Source organism: Boleophthalmus pectinirostris, unplaced genomic scaffold, assembly GCF_026225935.1.
Source record: "Boleophthalmus pectinirostris isolate CB_2022bp ecotype Guang Dong unplaced genomic scaffold, ASM2622593v1 HiC_scaffold_6, whole genome shotgun sequence".
NCBI classification, from domain to species: Eukaryota; Metazoa; Chordata; class Actinopteri; order Gobiiformes; family Gobiidae; genus Boleophthalmus; species Boleophthalmus pectinirostris.
The window spans coordinates 11,902,926-11,921,999 of NW_026571447.1; the positions used below are offsets into that span (position 1 = coordinate 11,902,926).

The 19,074-nt window shown below is 38.4% G+C and overlaps 1 protein-coding gene across 2 annotated transcripts; it reads right to left on the minus strand.

Annotated features, from left to right (window-relative positions):
* Nucleotides 1–1,813: 1,813 nt before the first annotated feature.
* Nucleotides 1,814–16,664, minus strand: LOC110174314 (protein NLRC3-like). Of its 2 annotated transcripts, XM_055163778.1 has the most exons (11): nt 16,578–16,663; nt 14,505–14,615; nt 12,482–12,598; nt 10,798–10,914; nt 9,940–10,079; nt 6,528–8,271; nt 6,214–6,387; nt 5,748–5,921; nt 5,350–5,523; nt 3,823–3,996; nt 1,814–3,534 (listed from the first exon to the last, which is right to left on the minus strand). In XM_055163778.1, exons 2-11 carry the CDS (start codon nt 14,606–14,608, stop codon nt 3,525–3,527), a joined length of 2,928 nt encoding a protein of 975 aa, XP_055019753.1. In that variant the 5' UTR covers nt 14,609–14,615; nt 16,578–16,663; the 3' UTR covers nt 1,814–3,524. The 2 variants fall into 2 exon arrangements, with proteins under 2 accessions (XP_055019753.1, XP_055019754.1); XM_055163779.1 differs by lacking the exons at nt 1,814–3,534; nt 3,823–3,996 and adding an exon at nt 4,013–5,009 and having other exon boundaries at nt 16,578–16,664.
* Between the last annotated feature and the right edge of the window lie 2,410 nt (nt 16,665–19,074).

Here is a 19,074-nt window from a genome sequence, read left to right on the forward strand (position 1 = left end):
TTGTGGAGAAATAAAGCCTGGAGCTCCCTGTGGCTTGTCTCCTCTCCGTGTTCTTGGTGCTTTTCCAAAAAGTGCAGCTCGTGTGCTCGCGGTACCCCAGCGCATCCATCACACGCCCTTTCACCTCGCCTCCTGTCGGTCACCACGGCAACGGAACGAATCACGAAACCTCTTTCAAAAGGTCAAAGGGCGCGCAGAGGACACAGAGAAAGAAGGGAGGAAAACACACTATTGGATGTTTGGAAAGTTTAGGTACGCCGCTGGGAGGTGAAGTCCAGAGATCGACTTTTGCAGACTTGAGTCCACAAAGAAGAAATGTTGTGGTGGTGTTAAAGCTCCAAGAGACTGCATAACCTTAAAGCAGAAAAGAAAGAAAGATGGCTCCTCCCGGCTGTATCCTCTGGAAGCACGGGCTATAATAAAGTAATATCAAAATAGAGGAATCAGTATTTTTGCGTATCTATATTTCTATTTTCTGATCTATGTTATAATGTTTCCCTCATCAAAAATATACATGGAGATTTTTGTTTCATCCACACAAAACCCTGCATATTAACTACTACAACTACTACACATCATATCAGGTTTGTGAAGTTGTTGTGTACATGCTTTTGCACATTAATGGAGAATTGTTGTGTGATGTTGCTTTGTGGACTGAGCAATGGATTCAGTCTACAGCTAACCTTACGAAAGAGGTTCAAATAGGGTCAAGGAGAGATCGCTGAATTACTCAAACATGCATGGATGACGTCTAAAACCACTTCAGGCATGTTTTTAATGAGGGAATAATATTATAACATGGGAGAAGGATTAAAAAAAAAAAACTTACAGTGGTTCTTGTAGTGAGTCAGAGCTGAATTCTGGGGGCAGGTAAATAGAAGTGTCACTCTTCAGAGACACTTGGTTGGACAGTGTAGACTCTGCTCTATGTGTGGAAACTCTCCACTCTGAAACAACAGCATTTATTGTACTTTGCTTTGGTGGGACAGTACCAGTGATGAATAGTTATCATGGTTTTACAAAGGTTAAGTGGCAGTTTGTGGAAAAATAAGTTCAGCAGGAAAGTACAAACATACAGGAAGTAGTGTAGAGTTATAAATAGAAAGCCTCAATCTATGTCATCAGCACAGAAAATTCCATCCAAAATTCAGAGATGATTTATACAAAACTGTTTTGGAAGTCTAAACACTCATTTATCAAAAACGAATGTGTCATTCAGTTTTTTATAAGTCTAATTATAGATATTGTGTTATTTTTAGCTCATGGTTTCTGTATCAGTCATGAAATTACCTCTACATACTGTACATCACATCCCGTGCCATATCTGCTGCTCTTGTCCAACCAGAAAATAAAATGATAAACTTCCCCACAATTAAAGCAATAAAACTATACATGAAATGAGTAATCTGTCAGATGCTTGAGTAGATAGAAATAATATATACAGTAGTTGAATTCTATGCATAATTACATATTATCAAGATACTGTAACTTTTCTGGTGGAGGGTTTGTCACCTGCTTCTCTCCATGGAGATGTTGCACAGTATGGCATTCCACTTGTCTAAAGCTACAGAGATAGCAGGTGACACCAAAGGGCCAAGTTACATGTCAGATCTGTGGAGAGGCGAGCCCATACACTGTAAGAAAATTTTTAGGTCAATAAAAACCCATGTAATGCAAGATGGATATGTAATGCCACACCAGGACATTCCAGAAAAAAGCAGATAACAGACCCTCCAACAGAAAAGTTACACAGTGCACCTTTAATGCCATGATATTCACACACAGAAAAAGAGAGAAAATCTTAAGTTTCATTTGCAAAAGCAAGCACTTCCATTTTTATTTTATAGTTAAAATTTCCTAGTTACTTTAACACAGTTCACATGAGAAATGTACATACAGTAAATGGAAAAAATAAATATAAATATTTTGTTTTCAGTTGGATTTTTTTTTTATACTTTTGCTCACTGGCCACATGATTTAATTTATTTTTTAACTTAAACTTATAAATAGCTGCATAACTCTATCATTATAAAATATATATGTCAGTTATTTTTTATATGCCACATCCAGTCTCATAAAAGTGTGCTGCAATATTTCATTTGATCTGAAGCTTAAAAACAAAAACAAAACAAATTTTAGAACAGTTATTTCAGTAAAAAAAAACATATTTCACCAGTTTCAAGTAACACAGGCTTGACCTATTTATATAAAACAGACAAAAATATTACCAACAACGTAATACATGATGCACATCCAAATTCTAACTTAAAGAACTGTGTAACTTTTCTGGTGGAGGTTCCATCAAATGTTTTTCTCCACAGAGATATTATTGCTTCATCTGGAATGTTTCACAGTACGGTATTAAACCTTTCTATTTAAGGAGACTAAACCAGACCAAGTTACAGGTCAGATCTGCGGAGCAGTAACCCTACTCACAGTCAGAATGTTTGTTTTTCTAGGTATTTTTGAGCTATAAAATCACCTGAATTTAATAAATTTAAGGTAGAGTTTTTAATGTCATACTGTGGAACATTATAGGAAGAGCAGTTACATACCCACAGAAACAAGCAGGTAAGGAACCCCCAACCAAAAAGTTACATAGTGCACCTTTAATACCCAACATAAGGGTATTTGGAGTACAAGTACAAGAGTTCAGAGTTCTTAGTGAAAATACAGGCTCAGCTGTCCGGAAAAGATCAGAAGTATCAAATATGGTTTCACTTTAATCAGTGCGCTGTTAGCATGCTAGTTGTTGTTAGCATGTGAATTGAAGGCCTTAAAAACACTTATAAACTTGGTAACTAAGATGCTAAGAATGGAGAGAATGCTAAAAAAAAAAAAAACAACAACAACAACAACAACAAAAAACTGAGCATGCGTTGGCAAAGTGAGGAATAAGTTTGGAACACTGTAAATGTTTGAAGGGCCCATATGACAAGATTTTTTGATCTGTTAGAATGTAGTTTTTTCATTCCCAAATGTTGAACACATAAACCCTGCATATTTAAAATAATTTCTTCTTTCAAACAGAAAACACTGCACCTTGCATTGTCATGTGGTAATGCAGAAAGTGCTCTACTGTGTTTTTAAATTCTATACACCTTTACTATAATCACTTGGAAAAATTTCAGCCCCCAAACTCTACTGAACAAAAAATAAAAGGCATAGCTGGTAACTTGAAAACAGCTTCATGACATCACAAGGTGGAACAGAGCATTTTGAGTTTTGGAGATGTAGACAGACTAATAATAAAGGATTACTCAAACATGTGTAATTGTGTCAATTGTGTAATACAGGAAGTGTAAGTAAAATCAGGTACAGCACCTTCAAGAAGCTCAGACAACTCTTTACATTTTATATTATTAGTGAGTGTAGCAGTCTAAAGCCAGAGGCCCAGACACTTCCTCCAGCCCAGGTCCCAAGGCGATCCCATATAGACCCTCCAAAGCCCTTCCACAGGTGGGATATTTCTCCAGGGAGGATCCAGGAGAAACAGAACAGTGTGGTCAAGTGCTTTTGTCCATTCACCGCCAACTAATGAGAAAAACGTTAAAAAAGTGTTAAAGAGTAGGTAACATTTAAACTAAATATAAAATTCTACACAACAGTGCTGACTTCAAACATAGCAGATAGCCTCCTTTGGTACCACTTTATAAAAGTGTTTGATCACATGGACAGTTGGTGTTGTAATTATTTGATGTTTACACAGTAGGGCATGCAAAACCTTTTACAGATGTGTTGTGTATTTTGTTGTGTTTAATCTAATGAACTCATTTTATTTTGCACAATAATCAGATTTGATTTCACTCATAAAGTGCTCACAGTAGAATGTTCAGTCGACAGTTTGGGCTCTGCTTCAGATCCAGGAGCTCCTGGACGTCTGCCTCCTTCAGGTTGTTCCCCCACAGGATAAACTCTGTCAGGTACGAGGGGTTGGACTTCAGAGCCGAGGCCAAGAGGCTACAGCTGGACTCTGGTAAACTGCAGTTATTCAGTCTGAAATAGAATAGAAGAAATAAAAATAGAAATAGAATAGAAATGGACTCTGACCGTTGCAGAGTACTTGTACATATCATACGTATAATAAAATAAATATTATGGTTGTTTTAGAGATGTTTTTATAATATTTTTTAATAAAAATAATTTGCAGTAGCAACAGTCGCCAAGGCCTTTGAACATTCTACATCATCGCCATGACAACATAATGTCAAAGTACAAGTGTTGTGCTGGCGTTACATTTCTCCGTCATATCACTTCTGACACTCTACAGACGACACGCACTGCAAACTGCTCTAGTCAAACTCTTCACCTTCTGTGTGAAACTTTTCCCTGACTAAAGTCATTATGTTGGCAAAACTGCAAATAATCTTTGCTCTCACAGAGGAATTTGAGGTCGAAATCAACCACTGGAGAGAGCAAGACAAACAGTGGTCGGCTGAGAAAAAGGCCTTCCTAGAAAGAGAGGAGAGGAGAAGAGAGGAAGCGCTCAAAAGAGAGCTGCTCTACAGAGATAGAGAGGAACAGTGGAGCGTCAAACAAAAGGCCTGGTGTGAGGAGAGGAAGGCCTTAATGGAGAGACAGGAGGACCTGCTGAGGAAAGTCAGTGCTCTGGAAGAGTTACTTTCCAAAGCTCATCAGCTGTCTGACCCTCTTCAGGAGCAGAAAGAGGAGGACCTCTTAGACCTCCAGGTAAAAAGTCCTGCAATGATGGACCAACCAGCTCCATCAGAGCCCCAGCCCCCTTTAGAGCCCACTGTTGTTGTCATAAACTCTACTCCGGTTAAAGTGAAGCCCACTCTGAAAAGAGATGCTAAAACTGAGGACAGAGTGGACGATGATGCTGGTGCCTTTGTGTACCACTTTGGTCCTGCTGTTTTGAAACACCGGTGGAGACTGGCCGACATGCACAGTGTCAAAGTGGCAAAGGTGAAGGAGGGGGGATCTTCTATGAAATGGATCACCAAGATGAAGAGGAAATGGTGGAGCTCCAAGCACTAGAGCTCCTGCCTCTGACAACACAACATGTTCATGTAAATAAAGAATGTCTTTTAAAAAGTTGATTTGTTGTGTAGATTTTTATGGAATGCAAACTGTGAATGGATATATGTGTGAATGTGTTTAAAGTCATTTTGTGAAAATTTCAGTCTGGTTGCGGTGAATGTGATCATGACTCATGATGAACTACATACATGACTGAAGTGGTACAGTACTTTCTATGAGAGTGAAATGGTTGCCAAGAATAAAAACTCATAAAAAGTCAGATCATTATAATTGATTAGCTTGAATCCTTTGAGTTTCCTGTGTGGAAGCAAAGGAGCTTTTCATGTGTAACAGATCAATTCAACTCACTCTAGTGTCTCAAGTCTACAATCTGGATTCTGTAGAAAACTGCACAGATGCTCCACCGCTGACCTGGTCATCTTATTAAACCCAAGGTCCAGTTTTTTTAAATGCAAAAGGTTGGACTTGAGAGCTGAGACCAAAGCCAAACAGCCTGATTCCATCAAACTGCATCGGTACAATCTGCATAGAGAAAAAAATGATTTATTAGTACATATGGAAGTATGAGGTACTTGCAGTAGTGGCCTCCTCTCTATCAGAGTCACTTTATTTATGATATGGCCTTTGCAGAGGAGGAGGTGCCACCATGTTCCACAGGCAGAACATTGTGCATGTGTACAGTGTATATCTACATCCAGGCCCTGCCCTGAGCAGTGACATACACTATACAGACAGTCCACACTCACATGAGCGTCTCCAGCTGACAGTGTGGGCTCTGCAGGACAGCACACAGGTGAGCCACACTGGAGTCATTCAGCACATTACCGCCCAGGGCGAGTTCTCTGAGGTGGGAGGGGTTGGACTTCAGAGACAAGGCCAGAGAAGAACTACTGGACTCTGACAGGGAGCAACTGTTTAATCTGAGAAAAATAAATAAATAAAAATAAATAATTTATATATATATACATTTTCAGAATTAGCCTCTCTGTGTGCACTTGTGTGTGCCCTTTCTATTGTTTATGAAAGGTGTGAATGTAAGAAACATGATCAAAAGTGTGTTTTAAACATTTAAATATAAACTCCTGATAAATATTATGTTTCACCCCTTTGCCACAAATGACTTTTGCATAAAGGTATGTCTTATGTGTCATGTGTTCTACACCAGAGGTAGTACTGACTCTGATCTTTCCTGACTAAAGAGGGAGGACTTACCTTAAAGTCTGAAGTTGACAGTGTGGATTCTGCAGTCCTTCACATAAGACCTTCATTTCAGAATTCACCTCAGAGTTTAAACTTAGGTCGAGGAACACCAGGTGAGACGGACTGGACTTCAGAGCTGATGCCACAACTTCAATGTGAATCTTTGAGAGTTTACAGTCAGAAAGTCTGGGAATTAGAGAATTAGTAAAATTATTGTAGATAAACAATGGTGATAAAAATGGTGTTGAGAAGCAACATAATATATGATGTTAAATATATCATATATTATGCAATATATACCATTTTCAAATCCTGACAACACTTACAGAGCCTTTCTGCAGTTCCTCACAGCCGGGAGCAGTCTCAAGCATCCTTCCGGTGAGGTGTTGTACTTCTTTAAATCCAGCTCCTCCAGGACGTCCTCTGACATCTGCAGCATGTAGGCCAGTGCAGAACACTGGATCTCAGACAGCTTTCCTGACCTGTTCCCTGACTTCAGAAGGTCCTGGATGTACTGATGGACCGAGCGCTCATGTAACTCTGTCAGACAATGAAAAATGTTGATGCTTCTGTCTGGGGAAATGTCTCCGGCGTTCATTTCTTTCAAGTTGTTGATGACTTTTTGTCTCACCTCTGGGCCCGTCTGTATGGGACCCAGTATATTTTTCAGGAGCTCCTGGTTGGACTCCAGCGCAAGACCGTGAAGAAAACGCACAAAAAGGTCCAGGTGACCATTTGGACTATTTAAAGCTTTTTTCAAAGCCTCTTTGAGAAAGACATCAACTGTTGAGTATTGTTTCCAGGACTTATGAAACCTTTTTGCCTTTTTATTGAAGCAGTGATGCATGTAAACTGCAGCCAGGAACTCCTGGACACTTAGATGGACAAAACAGTAGATTGTTTGTGGATAACTAAAAGTAACACTCTCATGTTTGAAGATCTCTGTACAAAGTCCTGAGTAAACTGAGGCTTCAGTCAGATCCAGACCTACATGAAGCAGGTCTTCTTGGTAGAACATGAAGTTCCCTTTCTGTAGATGATTGAAAGCAAGCTTCCCTAGCTTTTGAATAACCTCAACATCAACCGTTGTCAGCTCTACAACACTAGTCTCCTGCTTGTACTTCCTCTTCCTGAGAGTTTGCACAAGCAGAAAGTGAGCGTACATGTCAGTGAGGGTCCGGGGCAGGGCTCCTCTGTGCTCCACCCTGAACATGTGCTCCAGGACTCTGGCTGTGATCCAGCAGAAAACTGGGATCTGGCACATGATGTTCAAGCTCTTACATTTGGTGATGTGGGCGAGAACTCTGGAACACAGCTCCTCATCTGTGAACCTCTTCCTGAAATATTCCTCCTTCTGTTTGCCCGTGACAAAGCCTCTGACTTCAGTAAATCGATCCACAAATTGCACAGAAATCTGATTGGCTGCCGCTGGTCTAGATGTGATCCATATAAGGGCAGAAGGAAGCAACGTGCCTTTGATAAGGTTCACAAGCAGCACTCCAACTTTGGCTCTCTGTGTTACCCTAGTAATGTGTTTACAAGCGTGGAAGGGAAGAGTTTGCCTGCTCTCATCAAGGCCATCAAAGATGAACAAGAGTTTCCCCTGGGCCAGTGTTTCAGCTGTGATCTCCTGTAGAGAAACATGAGACTCTTGTATGAGGGTCAGCAGGCTGTAGCGACTTTGTCCGACTAGATTGAGTTCCCTGAAGGACAGGGGCACCACCAGATCAACATCATGGTTCTCCAAATCCTGGGCCCAGTCCAGAGTGAACTTCAGGACAGAGAAGGTTTTCCCTACTCCAGCCACACCGCAGGTGAGCACCACCCTGGTGGGTTTGAGGTCAGATGGTAATGGTTTAAAGATGTCATGGATCCTGATAGCAGCAGAAGGGGCAGTGTTTTTGGAAAGAGTCTCCAGCTGCTTCTCTTCATGTTGAGTACTGACATGGTCACGGTGGCCGTCTGTAATGAACAGCTCAGTGTAGATCTTATTCAGAGAAGTTTTACTTTCTGTGTTTGTTCCTTCATGTACGCGCTCATATCTCAGCATCAGATACCTCTTATGGTCACCTGTAACAAGAAAGGATTACTGAACAGAAAAGCAAAAAAGCTGCAGTGTGTTTTGAGTGAGTAGAGAGTTCTTGCAACATGTTAATACAGGTTGGTACAAAGTGCATTACATGGTACTACATATGAAGTACACAGTCAGGGTGCAACTCACACCACTGCTGCCACACTGAAAAAACGGTCCGAGAGGGGTTGCTCAAATTGCAAAAAGAAATTTGACAACAATAGCATCACTTTTTTACGTTTCTCTGTCAAGCATGTTTAAATCTTACAAAGGTCACTTGATTGTGGCCGATGTGAGACCTGTAGGTTTTAATCAGGTTGAGGAAACATGATTTTATTATAATTTCTGGTGAGGCTATTCCCTCTGGAATTCTCCTCCCCAAAACTTTTGGAGGGAAAATTCAAATGTAACAGGACACAGGACAGTTCCAGGAGCAGAGGACACACAGTGTGGAGCAGGAGGATTATGAGAGCTGATCTGGAGGTAAGACTTTTTAAAGATTTTATTATGTGCTTCTCCGGCCTAGAATGTCGTCAATGTTAAAACATGTTTGTGGTGTTTCATTTGAAATTAGAGTTAATGTAAGGACAGCTTCAAACAAATTGTATTTGACTGTCCATCTACAAGAGTGTGACACTTGTACTAAGATTTGAACGTGTTTGTTCCAGAGTCGTCTACAAAGAGTGACGTCCAGAGTTTTGCTGGAGCTGTGGGGAAGTTCATGAATGTTATAGTTGATGTTTCAGAAAAAAGGAAGATGTTTGAGAACCAACAAAACACAGACCACAGATGAACAAAGTAAGTAAACCAACTAAAATTATTTAAAATTTTTTTCAAAATGTACTTCTATTGAAACAGTTATCGTGCTTCTACAAGGTGATGTGGCACTAGGAGACTTTATACCAGATTCCCCCCCTGTTACTGTGTTTAGAGGAAGAAAAGCAGCACATGGTGAGTTTTGTTTCTGCAGATACAGTTCTAATGTTCTTGTGATTCTGTTCTGGTCCATTATTGTAATAATAAGTGCTTTAAGTGTATTTAAACATGTAGAACAGAGTAGATCATCAGAATGTGATCATCATGTGTTATTCCTGTGTCCACAGGCAGAGACCAGAGCTTCTTCACTGGAATAAATCTTCACATTGTCCAGCTCCAAACTGTGTGTCTCTGTCCCTGTGCTCTCTTTGTGTTTGATTCTGTTTAAGACAAAACAGAACTGTGGAAAACTAAAGACTGTTTTTGTATTCTTTTACAGAATTAGATCAATTAAATTAAATTATACATACTTATACATTTCATGATAAGGTACCATAAGATGCATATTCAGCATGATTTGATCAAATTTCATCAACATGAAAAAGTAATGTTCATGTTCTGAGAAAAATATGTGTAGAGGGGATCGAAATAAGTTTCAAAGTCTAAACATAATTTTATTGCATGCAACCGCTTTCCATAAGTTTTTTACGCAAATCCAGCAACCTTTTTTTTTCAGTGCATCCTGAAAGATGCTAATTTACATCTACAAAATGTCCTCATGTCTGTGGACTGCACACTTCTTGCCAGTCCTGTCTTCAAATCACAGATTATGAAATGCTGAAGTGGTCTAACAGAGTTTAGCATTAACATTTTACTCTTAGAATCAAGCAGAGACTATATTCATTTCTTACTTTGCAGTGATGACCAGGAATGGTCCATGTTTTCAGAGTAACACGGCTGACAGTAGAGCCCCCTGCTGGTGATGACTGGATCAGTCAGTTGTCTTCCACAGACACAGCAGAACGAACCTGAGCCTGCACCAGGATTGTCTCTGTGAACATCAACACACACACACGCACGTACGCATGCACACACACACACACACACACACACACATACACATGGTTATGTATGAGTCATTGAAAGGAAAGAAAGAAAGGAAAGAACAGCATGAAATTTTCTTAATTTTATATGCTGCTGAATTCTCCCTTTGAATTTTCTCACTCTGAAAACTCTGAAAACTCAGCTCTGAAAAAACATGTTTAAGTTAGTTTAATTCTGAATTTCAGCTGATGAAATTAAATTTTCAAAGTGTTTACAAATTCAAAATAAAAATGTCACCTTTTAAATATTCAGTACATATATTTTCAAATTCTGTCAAAACTGTGAAAATTCAAAGTATAAAATCTGTAGTGAAAAATCTGCAGCAAAGATCCAAGACGTCAACATCTAATCAATCAATCCAAATGAATAAAAGTGAATTTTCATTTTGGATTTTATAAATGTTCGAAATGTATATTTAAAAAAAATATTAAGAGAAGGTCATGGGTTTACAGCACTGTCAACAAAGCAAAGGGTAACTTCTTTGAGGAATTTGAATCTAAAATATAAAAAAGCTACATAACTCCACACATCTTGTATTATATATTTGATGTCTTACATGTGAACATAAATAGAATGGTGTCAACATAAAGAAAAAAGCATTGAATAAGATGGTGTATCCAAACTTTTGACTGGTAGTGTATAGTATTAATGACTGGATGACTTACAGTGGTTCTTGTAGTGGATCAGAGCTGAATTCTGGAGGCAGGTAAATAGAACTGTCACTCTTCAGAGGCACATGGTTAAACACTGTACACTCTGCTCTCTGTGTGACACTCTCCACTCTGAAACAAACAACATTTAGTGTACTTAAAGGTGCATTGTGTAACTTTTCTGGTGGAGGGTCTGTCAAATGCTTGTCTTGGAGATGTTTTTCTTCATCTGGATTGCTTCACAGTGTGGTATTAAACTTGTCTATTTTCATGTAGACCAAACCAAGTTACAGACCAGATCTCTGGAGAGGCAACCCCGCTCACAGTCAGAATGCCTGTTTTTCTAGGTATTTTTGAGCTATAAAACCACCTGTAATGAGATAAATGTAAGGTAGAGCTGAGTAAATTCATACTGTGGAACATTCCAGACAGAGCAATGTCATATCCATAGAAACAAGCAGGTGATAGACCCCCAATCAAAAAGTTACATAGTCTACCTTTAATGTAGTAATGATGTTGCATTATTCATGTCCAGTCTATTTAGTAACACGTTACTGTAGTCCGACTACTTTTTTCAGTAACGAGTAGTATAACGCACTGCTATTTCCAAACCAGTAGTCAGATTTAAGTTACTTATCTAATACACTGTGCGTCACCATTATTGCGATTCAGGGTGACGTAGGTTATGTATTTATTTATATTTTTTGGTGACGTGGGTTATGTGACCCCAAAGATCATATAAATCATCTCTGGTGACGTTTCCTATGATGTTACATCATCTCCACTCCGCCATGAGTCAGATTTTTCTTAAGCGCAGTAAGACCATTGGTAGATCATTTTACTTATCAAGTGAAATTTATTCAACTCATGATAGAATTAATTAAAAAACCTAAATCTTAACTTGGCTTAACTTTTACAGAGAAGTATGTGTACTGTGTTTCGTTGTGTAGAAAATGTTAACTTCTCTAGTTTTAGAAATAAAAAAAAGATCATGTATCCAGTGCACAAATGTTGGGGGTAGAGGACCTTTCCGCTTAAAGAGATTTTTCACTGCAATTTTTTAAAAACTAGACAGTGGCAGGATATGAGATAGAAGGCTGAGATAGAGTTTAAAGAGGTGATATTTTACTTCTATGAGGTATTAACTTCTGTCACCCAACGTTTAAATTATCATAGTGCCTTTTATTTTTTTGAATTGCAATATATTCGCCAAAAACAATGTATGTTATTAGGTTTTATTTCAGCCCAAGAGTTTGTTTTCATAACTGTCAGGTATGTGAGCAGTCTAAAAAAGAACCTAATAACATAAATTATCAGAAAACCAAATGAACCTTGTTTTTGATGCGGTGAGTCCCCCCTCCCTTTTCTCTCCATGCACTATCACTACCACTCCCCCTTCAGAGCCCTTCTCACAGACAGGGCTTTTGTGTGACATATAGTGAATATGTATAGGGAGCTACATTTGTCAAGTTGTTGTGCACAGTTTTGTATCATGATTTTGTACATTTACGGAGAACTGTGCGGGAGTGTGGGTGACTTAGGCTTGTGGTGGGAGCACTGCGCAGAATCTACAGCTAATCGTATCAAACAGGTTCAAACGGGGCAAATTACTCAAACGTGACATCTAAAAATTATTCGGGCACATTTTTAATGAGGGAACAACATTACAACATGATAGTGGGTTAAAAAAAAAACTTACAGTGGTTCTTGTAGTGAGACAGAGCTGAATTCTGGGGGCAGGTAAATAGAACAGTCACTCTTTAGAGACACTTGGTTGGACACTGTAGACTCTGCTCTCTGTGTGAAACTCTCCACTCTGAAACAAACAACATTTATTGTGCTTTGCTTTGGTGGGACAGTACCAGTGGTGAATAGTTATCAGGGTTTTACATCAGTTAAGTGGCAGTTTGTGGAAAAATAAGTTCAGAGGGAAAGTACAAACAGCTAGTTAGTTAGTAGTAATGAGTTATAATTAGAACACCTCGACCTATGTCATCAACACAGAAAATTCCATCCAAAACACAGAGATGATTTATACACAATTGTTTAAGCAGTTTAAACACTCAGCACTCAGATTTTTCCCCCATGAATTGACCTTTGGCTTGGACAACAAAGAGTTAAGAGCTGGTGAGTTTTGCAGTCTGAGAAACTATAATTCCAAAAAGCAGTTCCACAATGATCACTAAAGTATTACATAAAATAAATTAAGATAGTGAAGCCAAAATTGTGAAATGGATTGCTTATTTATTGTATATTATGTCAAAATCACATCTTGTCTTGTCCTCGTGGACCCAATCTCGTGGTGTGTCTCATCTCATGGAAATTATGTCTTGTTGCACCCCTTCAATTTACTGTAACGTTCAAAGATTTTATTCAAACTTGGCACAATTTATGTTTATATATGAAATATAATCCAAGTGAAATTTTAATCTTTTAAAATGTTTTTGTTCTGGGGGGTTTAAAAGGGGAGCAGGGGTCAAAATCAGACCCAACTTGCTTTAGCCATGGACTTTGGACTGTTTGTGGCAGATGACTTTATTTTATTACAACCCTTTGTACTTTTATACAATGCCAAGTCTTTTTATACAATATTATTAACTATGTTTTAGTGAAAGCAGTAGTTTAACATGTCACATGCACTTTAAGCCCCCCCCCCCCCCCCCCCATGAAACCAACTGATAGGTTACTTGATTAGCAGATTAATGATATAATATCGTTTACTTTTTGTATGATGCACACTGCAAAAACCAAACAGTATATCTTTATAAGAGAGGGTAAAATGGGAGAAGAAATTGCGTATATGTTTTATAAATTCTTTCCAAAAACACACAGAGTCTGGGCAGGTCCAAAATAAGTGAGAGTTGGTTTCATTTTTCAGTTTGCAAAATGTACAGTTTGTGTCCATTGCCCTTCTAAGGTGATTCTTTAGCAGATAACAGCGATGTAGAAGTTTGTAGCTGATTTCTCTTTGCTTGTTGTTGATGAGGTCTTTGTGAGGTCATGTCCATATATTTTTTCCATGGAATATTGTCAGCAGAGTTGAGTAGGGCTCTGTTTGGGAGGTGCACTTGTGGAGATAGTCACTCTTTTTCCGCAGCGGCTCATTATAAGGCAAGTTTAATTGAAGATGAACCCAAGTAAGTTCCTTCTGAAAAGTTTTTCTAAGTTTGGTGCACAGCATCTTAACTCACGCCTGCTCAAACCGCCACCTTTGGGTGCTGCCACTGTCCAACCAGTTTAGGCTCCTGGCACCACTAATGACATCATTCTGTTGCAGCCAGTGAAATAGCAGCATGGGTAACCCTGTCATCATATCACTGAATACATCTCAGAGCGTCTAATAAACAAAATGTGAACTAAAACGTGTTCAATTAATACTATTGAGTTTAGAAAAATATCTGAATAAATGTATATTTTTGTTTCTTAAAATAAAATGTCAAAAATTGGTAGGGACTATTTTTTGTCTTCCCCAAATATTGGTTGTGACATGTCCCCACTTTCCCTATGTAAACCTATGCCCTTTACACTGCAGGTTTGAATTTACTACTACTACTACTACTACTACTACTACTAATAATAATAATAATAATAATAATAATAATAATAATAATAATAATAATACGAGACAAACAAGGAAGTTCATGAATGGTGGTTTTAAAGTGATGGGTTTTCAGGGCTTTTTTAAACATGGAGAGTGTGAATGAGTTTCTGATAGTACTTACGGTTTGTTGTGAGAGTGTCCTGGTTTGGAGTCATTAAGGGGAAGTACTTTCACACCATAGTTATGCGGCTGCTCCTCCTCTGCACCTGCACCAGCCCGCTCCATTGTAACTCTGACAAAAGATATGAGTTAGATAACACGAGGCAGCCACAACAGGAGCAAAGTGTGTTTAACAGTTAGAGAAAAACGTATAATTGAAGATGACGATTGTGGGTAGATTTTCCCCAACAGCTCTACAAGAAAACTATGCATTTTAAGAGCTGTCACTGCTAATCCACAAACATTTTAAAGGGCCCATATTACATTATTTTTTGATCTGTTATAATGTTGTTTCCTAATTCTAAGTAAGTTTTCAGTAGACATTTTTTTTTATATTTCGTGGCAAAGTAGGTCTACAAAGTTATTCATAGTGAAATTTGGCATGTCCTTATTTTGTGTTTGTAAGCTCCATTCACGTTCATCGTTCACTAGACTCATTTGGGTGAGTTCAGCCCTGGAATTTCCAATCTCTGCTGAACAAAAGGTGAAAGGTCGCTGTTAAATTGAAAACCATATGACTTCACAAGGTGGAACAGAGCATTTTGAGTTTTGGAGATGTTGACAGACTAATAATAAAGGATTACTCAAACCAACAAAATACAACTCCAGGTATATATAACAGCATTATGGCTTAAAGCTCACAAGAGTAAATTTTGTGCAATATAAGACCTTTAAGTAAGATATCTGCTCGAGTCTAAAGCATTAGTTATTTCTGGTGCCTTGCTTTACTAGAAACTATTGTTTCATTGCTTTGTTTGTCACTATTTGGCGATATCCAGATTTACCTGTTCACAAACTGCTTGTGTAATCATAGTAAATAAGGGCAGGTGAGATTTCCCTGTGGAATACATTGTTTTTTGGCACAATATATCCAAAAGGTAAATTCACAAATGCTGAACCTGATCATTTCTACTAGCGACCGGACCCAAGAATTCACTGTATTACAGCAGAAATCAGCATTTTAAAGGTGAATTGTGTAACTTTTCTGGTGGTGGGCTGTCAAATGCTTTTCTTCACTGAGATATTATTGCTTTGTCAGGAATGTTTCACAGTATGGCATGAAACGTTTCTATTTTAATGGAGACCAAACCAGACCAAGATAAAGAGGAGCTGTTTAATGTCATACTGTGGAACATTCCAGGACAGAGCAATGACATATTCAAAGAAACAAGAAGATGACAGATCCCCAACCAAAAAGTTACATAGTGCAAATTTAACAACATTAATTTTAGCTGCTCCTCATATTGTTAAATATTATACTATACCCACTATATAATTATATAGATAGAATTATATAGAATGTTGTGACGTTATCGCAAACCCAGTTATTGTTCTTCTATATCGTAGTATAGAATGTTAGGTTCATATCACATTCTATAGTTTAAAATGGAGAGGGAGGACATGTCAGAAGTCTATGGTATGTTTTAACTGTCAAAATGCAGATTTGTTGACCTGCTTTATGTTTAAAATATTTGTAATTTCTAGTCCCTTTCATGTGCAACAAAAATGGTAAGTAGTACAATGTACAATGTAATGTAAAATAATTTTTTATTTATTTTTTTTGGTGGCATTATTCAGTGAGAATCATTATTGCGTTCTATTGAAATTACATTTTATAAACTTAATCCCTAATAAGTGGAAAACACAGCAATAGGTAAAAACACTGGAAAAAATAACAATCTTAAACAAATATTGAGTTAAGATAAGTTAATAAGTGCTTGAATAATCTTACTCTCTTTGCATAAAATAAAATAAAAGCATAAATGTCTCATGTTACTTGCAATAAGAAAAAGGCAGATATTTTCTTGAAATACTTGAAATTAGGACACAAATGCTTCTGCACTTAAAATAAGACTAAAATAAATAAAAAAAAAACTTTATGCTTCTGTACTTAATCCTGTTGTAAGACTATTTCGAAATAAACTCAAATTACAATCACTCCTACCTCATTCAAGCACGTATTAACTCACTTGTATTGCATTTTCAGAATAAAGACTAAAAATGTGGGTGACAAATGAATGAAAATCTAACATACCTTTTTGATGTCTGAAATAGCGACTGTGACTTTTCATACTTTCAGTTTCAGATGAGAGATGCCCCACCCCCTTCACTTACAAGAAGTCATGTGACTGGATGTTGCCCTGTGATTTGATGTTGTTTTGTCATGGGAGAGAGTACGTTTGTACATGGGAAACGAGTGATACTGATGAACCTTTATTGTCAAGCAGTTATTTTACTCACTATGAACAGAAAGCTGCATAAATAAATCTTGCTTTATTAAGTGGAAGATTTTTGTAAATTATATGAAAAATGTGTGTTTTACTCTTTGTACTAGGAGTTTAAATATTGCCAAAATATATCCTTAAAAAGAATATGCAATCTTATCTCTCCACAGATCTGACCTGTAACTTGGCTTAGTGGCACCACCTGCTTGTCTCCATGAGGATTGTGAGTTGCCTGTACTGTGGAACATTCTAGACAAAGCAAGTACAGAAAAGTAACTTAGTAACACTACATGCTTGTTTCCATGGAGATTGATAAATTGCACTGTGGAATATTCTAGACAAAGCAAGAACTTCCTCATGAACACAAACTAGTAATGAACCACCATCAGAAAAGTGACACAGTGCACCTTTAGTTAATAAATACATTAAAAAAAGTCAGATTTAATATGTCAAACTTCCGGTACATCAGATCCCACTGTTCTTTATAGGCTGCAAAAATGTTCATGTATTCAATGGCCCTACCACACATCACTTACTGTTTAACAACTTGGTCTGATGCAAACAAAACCATCCTAAAACCCAGAACTACTATACAAACAGACAATAAAAATATTGTACAAAAAGCTCATGAGATATCACCACTGCAAAAAGCACAACCTGTTAAGCTGGGAAAACCTCATTAAGTAATTCAAACCTTTGTCTCATTTATAAAATCATCCATGGCCAGTCATCTCCTCCACTGTCTCAGATCAGAACCACCACACAGCAACTCATTCGAGGGGCGGCCCATGGAGACTGCATCGTTCCATCACAGAATCTCAGTAGTGGAACAGTCCCTGGCAGCATCACAGACCTAACAGTATACAATCTATTCAAAAAACATGTTAAAGAGACAGTCTTGAATTTTGGACATAGGACCTCATTTTCTAGTTAGCCAGAGTGTTGGAGACGTGTGGAGACACTTTTTTAAAATATTCCATCCAGTCCTTGTATTTACAGAGGTCACTGGTGCCTGAGTTGTACTTCCTGATAAAAAGCTCGGCAGCGGCGGACTGATATCACCTGGCACCTACCTTAGCGGCAAAGTAAAATTCCACTACTGCTGAGAAAATAGTCCCTCAACATGCAACGATTCATGTGATGCAAGGTTAGTTTTATTTCAAACATTAACACACACACAGACATTTACATCGACAGTCTGGCGTAATAATTTGCGTCGGGTGTTTTGTGGAGTGGGTAAGACTGTTTTTAGTGGCAGGCTAACTATGGCCATTGACATGCACTAGCCTAGCACCAGTGACCTCTGCAAATACAAGGACTGGATGGAATATTTTAAAAAGTGTCTCCACACGTCTCCAACACTCTGGCTCACTAGGAAATGAGGTCCTATGTCCAAAATTCCAGACTGTCCCTTTAAGAACTGGCTAATAGCTCATCAATAACTCACTCTGTGGTTATGGTTGTTAGTGTTTGTTTGTATTCCTACTGTCTTTTAATTGAACTGTTACACAATTACACTTTTTTGTATAGTTCTTATTGTTAGTGTTGGTGTGACCATGTTTACCATCTGTCCAGATTTACAAAAATGTTGATTAATGTAATGTAATTATCTATAAACATTAAATTATAGACTATTGATTTTCATAAACATCTCAAGAAATCTGGTAACTCTTTACTTTCTTCCACTGGTCATTTGTGGAGAGATTCTTTTAAAATAATTAGAAAAACTTCAGTCTTGCCGTGTCAGGCCTGCACTCAGCACTCCCTCCATCACACAGTGCATATATATCTGCTTACATACACAAAGATGATAGCGATCAATACCGAGTGCTGACCGAGCCCAGCACCAGCCAGACTCCGCGTGGGGACAGGACAGCCTCCTGTAGCCCCCGCGCCCTCTCTTCGGTCCAGGGCCACCACGGGACATTAGTCATCCCGGGACAGGGCAGGTGGGGGGGTGGGGCCGTAAGTCAAACGCCCGCCCCGCGCTAGATCAACCCCCCACGCGCACTGACACAAGCACTTCGTCGAGGTTAGACTCAAATGAAAATGTCACCGGTGAGATACAGCGCGGAAACACAGCGGCCACAAGATCAGAAGAGACGTTCAAGGCAAGAGGTGTGGGAAGAAGACATAGGCAGAAGTGATGGTTAAAGGTGCACTGTGGAACTTTTTCAGGAGTCTCCATGGTGTTAAAGGCAGTGTATCTAATTTTCACTGTGTTAAAGGTGCTATATTGTGCAACAAAACAGACTCTTGTAAGCTTTTAGTTATGTTAGAATGTAGATACCTCATCAAAAACAGATA